The 12,135-nt window shown below is 37.8% G+C and overlaps 1 protein-coding gene across 5 annotated transcripts in view; it reads right to left on the reverse strand.

Moving 5' to 3' along the window:
• APLP2 (amyloid beta precursor like protein 2) overlaps positions 1-12,135 on the reverse strand; it is a 341,040-nt gene that overhangs the window by 138,709 nt on the left and 190,196 nt on the right. For 3 of the 5 annotated variants that reach the window (XM_033919052.1, XM_033919051.1, XM_033919053.1), the window contains exons 7-8: positions 11,188-11,355; positions 5,096-5,226 (exon numbers count right to left, since the gene is read on the reverse strand). In XM_033919052.1, the coding sequence (XP_033774943.1) occupies positions 5,096-5,226; positions 11,188-11,355 (299 nt within the window). The remainder of the gene's footprint in view (positions 1-5,095; positions 5,227-11,187; positions 11,356-12,135) is intronic. The other 2 variants (XM_033919055.1, XM_033919054.1) reach the window with 1 other exon arrangement.

Genomic DNA, 12,135 nt, shown 5'->3' on the forward strand with positions numbered 1-12,135 from the left:
GTTCCTCACGAGAGGCTCCTAAGAAAATTAAAGTGTCATGGGATAGGTGGCAAAGTTCAGTTGTGGATTAGGAAATGGTTATCTCAAGAAATATATAGTGGTGCTAGAAAAGGTTCAAAGAAGAGCGACCAAGATGGTAAAGGGGATGGAACTCCTCTCATATGAGGAAAGACTAAAACGGTTAGGGCTCTTCAGCTTGGAAAAGAGACAGCTGAAGGGAGATATGATTCAAGTCTACAAAATCCTGAGTGGAGTAGAACGGGTACAAGTGGATCAATTTTTCACTCCGTCAAAAATGACAAAGGGCTCCTTTTACCAAGCCGCGCTAGCAGGGTTAGCGCATGTGACTTTTAATCACGCGCTAACCCCCCTCGCTGGCCAAAAAACTACCGCCTGCAGGTGTTAGCGGCTAGTGCGGCCGGCGGTTTAATGTGCACTATTACATGCGTTAAACCACTAGCGCGGCTTGATAAAAGGAGCCCAAAGACTAGTGGGACACTCAAAGTTACAGGGAAATACTTTTAAAACCAATTGGAGGAAATATTTTTCACTCAGAGAATAGTTAAGCTCTGGAACGCATTGCCAGAGGATGTGGTAAGAGCTGATAGCGTAGCTGGTTTTAAGAAAGGTTTAGACAAGTTCCTGGAAGAAAAATCAATAGTCTGTTATTGAGAAAGACATGGGGGAAGTGACTGCTTGCATGGAATATTGCTACAGCTTGGGTTTTGGTCAGGTGCTAGTAAACTGGATTGGCCACTGTGAGAATGGGCTACTGGGCTTGATGGACTATTGGTCTGACCTAGTAAGGCTATTCTTATGTTCTTATTTGTTCAGTGAAAACACTAGTATTTTCTCCTATTTGTTTTATAGGTATTTCCATTTAATTTCACCTAGTATCCCCTAGTCTTTGTAACTTCTTGTAACTGATTCACTTTTACCCACTCTACACCACTCAGGATTTTGTAGATATTATATCCCCCCCCCCCCTCTTAACTGTCTTTTCCAAATTGAAGAGCTCCCACAACTTTAGCCTTTCCTCGTACGAAAGGAGTTCCATCTTTATCATTTTGCTCGCTCATCTTTGAACCTTTTCTAATTCCACTATATCTTTCTGGAGATATGACAACCAGAACTGAATGCAATATTCAAGATGAGGTTGAGCAATAGAGAGGCATTATAATATTCTCGGTCTTATTTACCATCTCTTTCAGCTACAGTTCAAGAATGTTTATGTTTTGACAGAAATGGCATTGTTTCAGAATTACTTTATGTTTGAATATTCAGGTTCACAAAATAGTTATAGGAACTATCTTTGTTGCATCGGTGTATATTTATTTGGCTCCAGAATTTACATACATTAGGTTTTGGTATAGATTTTGGAATGACATTTTTCTCTGGTTATCTTCATTACAAGAACTTGAAGCTTTTGGGCTCAGAGGAAATCCTTTGAAAGACATTTTTGAAATTTACAATGACCAATAGTCAAACTCCATCTCATCCTTGGTCTACAAATCCAGAAATTGTGTAGGAATGACAGTACTGAAAGAGCACCAACTGTAATAACGAAGTTTTCCCGCTTTTATAACTATCTTCTTAGAAGTTTCCTGATTAGCCAATATTTAAGAATTTAAAAAATGTGCTTAACACATGACGACTTTAGGGTGCAGCCTTATCAGCTAACTAAAAGATTCCTGAAAGCAAGGGTCTCCAGTCACAATATTGAAACTCACAAACACGCTACACGTTTTTACAGTACTGGACTAGAGAGGAATGTGATCATTTGACCTGTTTTACCAATATGATTGGTGTTTCTACAGTTGTTAAAATATTAGATTTTGGCCATTGGTTTTAAGCACTGCATCCTAATTTTCCAGGGAAGAAATTTAGGAGAGCACCTAGCTCAGGTAACCAGATTTAACAGAAGTTAGCATAGCTGGATTTAAGAAAGGTTTGGACAAGTTCCTGGAGGAAAAGTCCATAATCTACTACTGAGACAGACACGGAGAAAACAACTGCTTGCCCAGATCAGTAGCATGGAATGTTGCTATTTGGGTCTCTGCCAGATACTTGTTGACCTGGATTGGGCTTCCAAGTTATTAGGCTTCATGGACTACTGGTCTAATCCAGTATGGCTGTTTTTATGTTCTTGTGTTGGTGTTGTATAAAAATCTCATCAATATTCACACTCTTATTTAACATAAAGAATAGATTTGACTTTTTTCACATAACTCTTTTTCTCAATTAAATACTACAAAGCACTTATCCCAATTCAACTGTGACCTCAGCGGCTACACTCGAACATCATATCTCATGTAAAGTTCGAATACCCCGTAGCCAATCTCCTCATCATTCACTTCTTATATGTGCTCATAAATAATCTTATAAATAATGCAACTTATTGTCATAAATAACTTATCTTAGTTGGCAAACTGAATGGGGCTCAGACGTGAATTCACGTTTCGCAAAGGAGCATCCCCGTTTAGAGTAAAACACCACTGTCTGGGTTTTCATTGGTTATTTGCAATGAAGGCTTTTATTTGATGTCAGGAACCATATTGATCTGCTTATATACAAGTCAGCATCAACACAGAAGAAGAGTTGAATCTCAATAGAAAAGAGTAAGCAGGTTAATTTTTATAATTAAAGCTTACTGAAAAATAGCTGTTTTATATTTTATATTCACAAAGTATCCCACTCTAATGTAGAGCACTGCTCAAAATGAGATCATGTTGGTAATAAACCTGTACAGGATTATTTCCTTTTGAAATAATGGCAATAAGGTAACACTGGCCAATTGTATCATGAAAAACTGTTTGGAGTTACTACATTTTAAAGCCGAGTACAGATTTTTGGGGGGAATTGCCCCCATAATTGTGTACTTATTTTCAATGGTTGCAGGGAATGAGAAGATAAATTTTCATTAAGCTTTCCATCAGTCTGATCTGTAAGATTATACAAGTTTCACAATAATACATTAAGTTTATCTTATCAGGTAGTATCTATTCTCTCCCACTCTATTTACTACTACTAATCATTTCTAAAGCGCTGTTTAAGACAAGAATCTAGTTTTTCTGTGTTTCGTAAGTTGTTAAAAATGTATTTAGGAAACTTGTGACATTAGTAATTTGATATGGATTTGACGTTGTAATTCCTGATGGTTGCTCAGTCTTTCTTTACACTTCTCCCTCCGTATCAATGGGGGTTAGGGGCAGAGCTGGCCTGCGAATATTAAAAAACTATGAATAATATTCGGGCCGGTTCTGCCCCTAAACCCCTGCATGCCCACCCTTAAGCCTTACTGGTGGTCTAGCGGGTTTTCGTGGCAGGAACGATCTTCCCATGCTCCTGCCCCGTGCAGATCGCTCACAGGAAATGGCTGCCTTGAACTCCCGTCGTCTCTCGAGCCACTTCCTGTGAGCGATCTGCACAGGGTAGGAGCATGGGAAAATCGCTCCTGCCCCGAAAACCTGCTAGACCACCAGGTAAGGCTTAAGGGGGGCTTACAGGGCTTAAAATAGCCTGAAAAAATTAAAATGGGTGTTTTTGTTTTAAAATCACAAATAATCGAATCCGTGTAAATACTTTGAACTCTAGCTGGCATTTATCCAGTATACAAATTTCCTGTAATATATTTTGAAAATTTAAGATTGTGATTTTGGAACATTTCACCATTTTCACCTTGAGTGAAAAGGGGGCACCCGCTCAAACTCAGAGGAGGGAAATTTAGAGGTGACATCAGGAAGTATTTCTTCACAGAAAGGGTGATAGATCACTGGAACAAACTTCCGGTGCAGGTGATCAAGGCCACCAGTGTGCTCGACTTTAAGAATAAATGGGACATCCACGTGGGATCCCTGCGACGGTCGAGTTAAGGAACTAAGTCATTAGCACTCAGACTTAATAGGGTGGGTAAATGGAGTGGGCAGACTTGATGGGCAGTGGCCCTTTTCTGCCGTCATCTTTCTATGTTTCTATGAGTTATTGAACAGCAAAAATAAATTTACTGGAGGTTAGAATCTTTATAATATTCATAATGATGGACCTATGATTACAATCTGAATGGAAATATCGAGTAGCATGGTCCAACAATTAGATATATGGTGGTCAATTATAAACTTCTAGTTTGAGTACCTGGAGGAACCCCAAGCCAGTCAGGTTTCCAGGATATCCAATGAATATTCATAAGATTAATTTGCATACACTGCCTCCTTTTTATGCAAATTTATCTTTTGCATATTCATTGTAGATATCCTGAAAACCCAAATGGCTAGGGTTCCCCCAGGACAGGTTTAGAAATCCCTGCCTAATATAGTATATATTTTGAGTGAGATGTTTGAAGAGAGGCATTATATTTTATAAAAGGTAAAATAGGTGCCTACAGTATATGCCTTTATAAAAATGTGACCATCTCTGGAAAAAAGGTGACTAAAGTCACCAGAATCAAAAATGACTTTTTAATGAATTCTGCTATAGCAAACAATCCAAATACCATTCTTTTATGTGACAAAAAAGCTACATAAATTTTAAACAGATTGCTTATGGTCCCATGACATGAAAAATCAGTCACTCGACATTTTGGATCTGCTACTTTAGTTATCTTTTCCCAAAGACTCCCAAAAATAGTTCTGAGCAGCTTTCCCCGGTAGTGCACAATTTCTCAGATACAAATTTACACCTGCTCCAAAGATGCAGATGTTTCTTGCATATTTTTTCACAATATGCATGCACATCATAACTCTGGCCCATGATACCCAAATTACATCCCCAAGAATGCCCAAATTAAATGTGAATATATCTGCATATTCAACCATGCAATTTTATAGGAACCTTTTTTTTGCAAATAGAATATGCTATAAATGTTGGAAACACTTTATAAAATTAGCCATGTGTGTAAACAATTTTCCTTGTGAAGGGAAATTAAATTCCTTTTTGTGTGCTGCACAATACTAAAACATAAACAAAGCACACACTATTAACCCTGTATCAATTACAAAAAAAAGTCACAGTAATTACCTTTGAAAATTTTAGAAGTCATAGACGAGAATTTTGAGAGATTAATATTTTTTCCTCAGTGTAATGAATTAATATTTCTTACTCTGTTCATGCGGTTGTGGTGTCTCTCCTCTAATTGCTCCTTGGCCTTCAGAAAACGGGCATGCTCGTTGTCATCTGCAGGAGTCTTGAAATATACATCCACATCATCAGTGGGCACAGGGGTTGGGGGAACTAAAAGAAAATAAGTCATGACTTTTTTCCTTCCTTTAGACAAAATGCTCTTTGTGGTCCTATATTATGCATACTAAAGTTGTACTTGTTATATTGAAAGTTAACATGATCAACAGGGACTGAACTCGACGTCGTACACTTTACAAACTAAACTCTTCTCTACTATTAGACACACTTCGATTCCAAGTTAACACGTCCCCCACCTTTTTTTTTTTTTTTCCAATTCTTTATTATTTTCAAACTTACAATAAGTGTTACAATAAATACAACATTTTATGCTTCAATATCACACTTAATATATCATTAATATCCATTTCAGAATTAGTTCCCACTCCGTCCTAAACAATCACCTTCTGATTTTTTTGATTCTACTGTACATCATCCACCTCCGTCCTCAAATTCTCTTCAACTTCTAATGCAACTATTACAGATTTCTCTCTCCACTCCCACCAACCAGTAATACTTGGGATACTAACATACATATTGACGATACCATATCTAAAGACTTCACCATTTTCCTATCAGGCTTATTAACACAACCTATTTCTGGTCTATATACAAAGGTGGATATCCTTGACCTTATTCTTTCTGCCCTGATGTCAACTTATTCAATTCAAATTACTTCTATTCAATTTCTTCCTTGGACTGATCATAGCATGATCCTTTTAATTCTCAAAACTAAAGCCATCCATTCTCTGCCACCACCACAACCACCCCCCTTCAGGGATCTTAGTAAATTACCCCAACAGCACTTTTAAGATTATTCTGGACTAAAGCAAAATACTTTTGACACGTTCTCCTTGGATGACCAACTCTCTATGTGGACTGTTGGTCTCAGAGATGCTCCACATACCCTGGCACCATTGTAGACTTCTCGCAAATCAAATCCTCTTATCCAAATCCATGGTACACTACAGAACTTCACTTTAAACTGAACACAAACGGCTCCATCATCCAACTAAAGCATCTCTTTTAACCTACAAATTCATATAAACAATCCATAATAAGTCTATAAATTATATATTATAAATTAAATAATATAAATTACAAAAGTGTCAAACACAGCTATATTATATACTGTAAAACTTTTAAAATTCTCACTACATATCAAGCAGGGAACCACACTGATCAAACTCCTTTGGCATAAACTACTACAATTTCAACATCTTATAAACATGAATCATAACACTCGATTAACTCGAACTAGTACTTTAGGAAAGTTCACGTTGCCATCTTCCTTAGATCTTGCAGAACTACGGTATTTCTGGCCTACATGCTACTACATCACCTGAAGACCCTATTCCTACTACATTTCTTAAATGTTCTTACTTCCCTCCTGCCATTCATTCAAATAAAGATAAATGCTAGTCTGACTTCTGACATTTTCCCCAATTCTTGCAAACATGCCTATCTTAGAACAAAGTTAAAAAAATATATAAAAGATTCTTCAGATCCTAATAACTTATTGTCCTATTGCGAATCTATCCTTCATTTCAAAAATAGCAGACTTTGTTACTAAGATAAATGCTATTCATCCATCCAAACTACTTTTTGACCTTTTCATAGTACAGAGACTTCTTTGACCAGACTTACCACCTTTATCAGTGGTCTCAAACTCAAACCCTTTGCAGGGCCACATTTTGGATTTGTAGGTACTTGGAGGGCCGTAGAAAAAATAGTTAATGTCTTATTTAAAAAATGACAAATTTTTGTTTTACCTCATGCAAAATTGTAATTTCTTTAATAAGACATTAACTATTTTTTCTGCGGCCCTCACAGTTAAAGTTTAGCATCTTTCCTTTCTCAAAACTGACACATTTCAATCACTACCGTTGTTGTCTGGTGACAATTTTTTCTGTGCTTTTAACTATGTTTCCAGGGCCTTCTTGTCCATTGGCTGTTTTTCTCTCCATCTTCACTTTCTGCCTTGCACCTATCTTTGTGAAAAAGACAGACTGACTCTGTAAATTAACACTACCCAAGAGGAGGACCCGCTGTACAAAAATTTAGCTCAGAGAAATAAAACTCTGAAGAGGGAATGGTAACCCCCTCTTAGGGAAAGAGTTTATCTTCCAATCATTGCTTCATAAATGTTCAAAGTGAGTCCAACTCAAAGGTGTAAATTATGGTAACTGTATGAGTCTCTTAATAAGCTGCAGAATGCAGTCAAAACTTTCAAAACAAATAAACTTTTTGCATTCAGGTTAACACTGGAAACTCTATATTCATTTGGTTGATAATGGCGGAATAGAAATCCCTAATGTAATGTAATGTAATGTAATAATCAAAAAGTACTTATCAGGGTCCCTTATTATTACATCTTGCATGGTTTTGTGGCTTTTTGAATGTATCAGCCCATATCTATTGCATTTTCTTACATTATGTTTTTGCATTTCAGAACCTCTTTTTGAAAATTCTTACTACTCTTTAGCAGAAGTTAATCAATCAGACGGGGTCTCCTGAAGTAGACACCGAAACGGGGCCGAGTCGGGACCCTGATAAGTACTTTTTGATTATCAACCAAATGAATATAGAGTTTCCAGTGTTAACCTGAATGCAAAAAGTTTATTTGTTTTGAAAGTTTTGACTGCATTCTGCAGCTTATTAAGAGACTCATACAGTTACCATAATTTACACCTTTGAGTTGGACTCACTTTGAACATTTATGAAGCAATGATTGGAAGATACACTCTTTCCCTAAGAGGGGGTTACCACTCCCTCTTCAGAGTTTTATTTCTCTGAGCTAAATTTTTGTACAGCGGGTCCTCCTCTTGGGTCAGTCTGTCTTTTTCACAGTATATGTCTTTTTCTGACTCCTAATTACCTTGTCCCTGCTAAAGTGGAAACATAGTTGCACCTATCTTTGGCATTAACATTCTGCTTTTTTCTCAAAATCTACTTTTCCATGTCTTCCTTTCCTATTTCTCCTTCCCTCCTTATTTCCATGGTCTAACATCTCCTTTCCTTTCCCTCCCTCCCATAGACTTGGCATCTCTCGTTCCTCTCCTCTCCCTTGTCTTTCTTCTCCCTCCTTCCCTCTCTCTCCAATTGGGTGTAGCAGCATTTCCCTCCCCCCCCACTTCCTTGTGCAGCAGCATCCCCCCCTCCACTGGTCAGAAAGAGCCCTAAGCCAGCTGGAAGCTAAAGAAGCACAGCCTGGGCTTTGCGGTCCCCAGCTATGTCTAATACTAGCTCTAGCAGAATACATATTTCAAATCTGAAATATTCTAATCACAAAATATAAAATACAATTTTTTCTACTTTTTGTTGTCTGGTAATTTTATTCTTCAAATCACATTGGTCTCAGGCTTTGGTTTTGGGTTCCTTCTGTCTTCATCATTTCACAGCTGACCCCTGTAAGCGAAAGAGGAGCTGCGGAGGAGATGCCGAGTCTGACACGGGTGCAATTTTTTTTACCACAGGAACAAGACATTCACCGCTCCCAAGGTACAGTGAAAGGTCTTGTCCCCATTCCTGCGGTAAACCAGTTGCAAATGTCTCCATTTCTGTGGATTTACTGAGGTGACCACGGTTTACCGCGATAAACGGTCCCCGTGCCATTCTCTAATATGTAGTTTACAATAGTGGCACGCTCAATTTCAAGCTTCATTCTGAATCAGATCTTAGCCTCGTTGTGAATCAAGGGTGTGGCTCACTCTGTGTTTAAGTTTCCCTCGGCATTTGTCAGCATTATTAGTGCCATTATTCAGATCTGATACAGACCATTTAACTTTTTTCAAGAAAGCTATTTTCATGGCTCAGTCAGTAAGTAGTGCATATTTTCAATGTTTTTCATTTTAGACAGTTTAGAATGTTTAATTTTGTATTATTCATGTTCAGAGTTTAGGCTATATTATTAGTATACGAGTCTGTAGAATGTTATGCAGCATGCTGGATGTTTTGAATGCATTTTACTGACAAGCTGATGCTTAGAAGTTTCAGATTAGCACCTGATAGATTTTTTTGTTTTTGCTTTTCAGTTGTATATAGTCCAGTACATGAGGCACTATTAGGATTCTAGCAGTTAATAGGTAGGGATATCAACGACTGATACAATGTTCTTCATATGCTGTCTTTTAGGCACCATGGCTTTTCTAACCGATTCTCTGAAGAAGTACTAACAAAACGGATCCATCAGAGTCAATTATTGTGCCACTAAGATAAGTAGTTTCTATGTTTTATGAATTTTTTGATATTACAAATAGTCAGTTTCAATGATAAACTTTGAAATCTTTATTTATGTTAAAACTGCTATTTTTGTACAGAATTGCCATTTCGCACAGAACTTTTTATATGACTTCATACAACTTTATTATTAACTTTGACAATCACAACTTTATTTATACAAAATCATAAAATCTATTGAAAATTTTTTTTAAAATATCAATTATAGCACTTAATGAATTATTGCATTCACATGAAAAGGATGGAGGTGGACCAATGATTGAAACCATAATATTGCATTTGTCAATAGATTTTGGCCGTTATGAGACGTAGCAATACGATCTGAGGTTTTGCCTTCTTCCATTTATGATCTATCAGTGCAATTGAATTGACAAAGTTAATTTTTGTTTCATTTCACATTGTGTCTTTCATATAGAGAGCCATTCCTCAGATTAACTGAGGTGGGTATGTGTCTATGCATGGTGCCTTCCTTTTCGTCAAAGGTGATGTCAGCATACCATGTCAATCAAGAAGTCCGAGTGCCTCCGTTCCAGATGTAAAGAAAAAGGTCAAAGCTTTGGAGTGACTTGTGAGAAGAGTTCTTCTCCGTTATCTCAAGGTGACAAATGATTCTTGTATTTCTAGATCATCTTTTTGAGATCACCAGTCCTGGCAGACTGGGGAAGCCAGCATCTAAGGCTTCGATTCCCAGATAGATCCACATAGCTATTTCATCCGATTACACTGGCTGTGGTAAACAGCCGCCAATCTCATTGAAGCCACCTAAGTGTGGCATCTTCAGGGCAGAATCCCGGGCAGCTAAATGATCTTCTCTCCATTCTTTCACAATTTTACAGAGGGGGACATGAAGGCATAAATAGACACCACATTTAGGTCCTCTGTGCTAGCAGCAGGTTCATCTGCCCCACCTTAGATTCAGGGTCATGACTCATGTTCTTTTATCCTACCTCAATAATCTTCTTTCCAGTATAAAGGAACATGATTCTTGACACCTGCCCTGTCAGATATCAATTTAGCCTGTTTCATGTCTCAGACATGTATACGTCTCCAAATGCTTACCTTGGTGCAGCCAAGAGTATGTAGATGATTGCTTTTCAACTGTCTAGTACTTCTAGCAAATACAATAAGTACTGTGATAACTCACTATGGCAAAGTCCGTGGGAGAGTCTATAACAACTGTGGGTGGGCTTGTTTGGGTCCAGGGTTAAATTGTCTTTGTTGCAGAGCAGAAAAGACTTGACTTGATCGGGAAGTTCCCCGTGCCCTTGTTATTTCTCCTCTTTTAGGGGTAATCAATTGATTTGGTATTAACTGAGGAGATGGGGACTGCACACACACACACAAAGAGGTGGAGCTGAAAAGCTGTAGATGATTCCTTCTGGAAAAACTTGCAGGTAGAGGTGAATAACTCACTGGTCAAGATTCATGGTCCTATATACTGGAAAGAAGATTGAGGTAACAAACAATTCTTCCCTTCTGTAAGATGTGACTAAGTTGAACCATTAAACCAAGTGAAAGGACAGGACAAATTAAAAACTGAATACAGAGAAGAGGCCAATTTTAGTTAGAGTATCACTATAAAAACACCCAGATCTAGAAAAAAAGATTGACATAGGAGGAAAACTGCTGAGGAAAACAACACCGAACATGGTAAGCTACACAGCTACAATGCCATTTGGACTGTAGAGGAGACATTTAAGCATAGGACAAGACAGTGCTGGCTTGCTGCGAAAAGGCTAGTGGAGGAGAGAGGAAGCAGGCGTGGGCAGAACTTACTCATTTTTTTACATACTGCCATACAATAGTCCTCTGACTCAAAATTGTTCCTGTTGCCTCCGCAGCCTCCATATATAAAGTGAATGCACTTTTTCTTGTTGAGGTTGAAGTACCAACGGGGCATCGCAGCCCGGCAAGGACCTGTCATGGCCTCCATGGAACAGACAGCTGTGTGGAGACGGGTTAAAATATCAGCAGTAGCAAGCACTAAACCTTAATCCTAAGTAATTAATTTCCTCTTCCACCTCCCCTACAGAAAATATTAATATTCAATAAACCCCTATATGGTTAAGCATTTTGGATGGAACATACAAATTACTCGTGGTACCACAGAGTTCAATATTCCATACCCTGACAAAAAAATGAGGTTCGTTCCTGTTGTAGTATGTACTAATCCACAGTATTTGGCAACATTACCCCTCAATATTCTAATCTAGAAGTGGTTTAAGATAATTCTCTGTTGATGTGATTTAAAAAAAATCCATTTCCTTTTATAGGGATTCACAATGCAGTATAGCTATCTGGTAACTTGGCAACTAAGCAACACTGGTTAGCTCACTGGCACTTCACTGTACTTGCTGCCAAACAATTTGCTTCTATACTGAGCTTGTTTTTAAAATATATTTCCATCCATATTCCCATGAAGCTGTTAAGCATTCCTGTAGCAAAAGGATTCTCATCAAGGATAAAACTGGCACAAGGGAAGCTATGCCCTTCAGCTGTTCAAGCTATTTTGACACTTGATTGACTTCAGCAATACCAAAATAACTTTTCATAGAGAACCACAGAAATGATTAGTTCTATGAAGAACTTAATTTCCAAATCCTTTCAACATTGTATCACAATAAGAGATTAGAAGTTAGAGTATATAGATATCAAGCCTCATCCTTTACTGAATAATATTCTTGGTTCAAACTAACTGTTGCCAATTATCTATATATTATACAA

This window comes from Geotrypetes seraphini, chromosome 13 (genome assembly GCF_902459505.1).
Source record: "Geotrypetes seraphini chromosome 13, aGeoSer1.1, whole genome shotgun sequence".
Taxonomy (NCBI): Eukaryota; Metazoa; Chordata; class Amphibia; order Gymnophiona; family Dermophiidae; genus Geotrypetes; species Geotrypetes seraphini.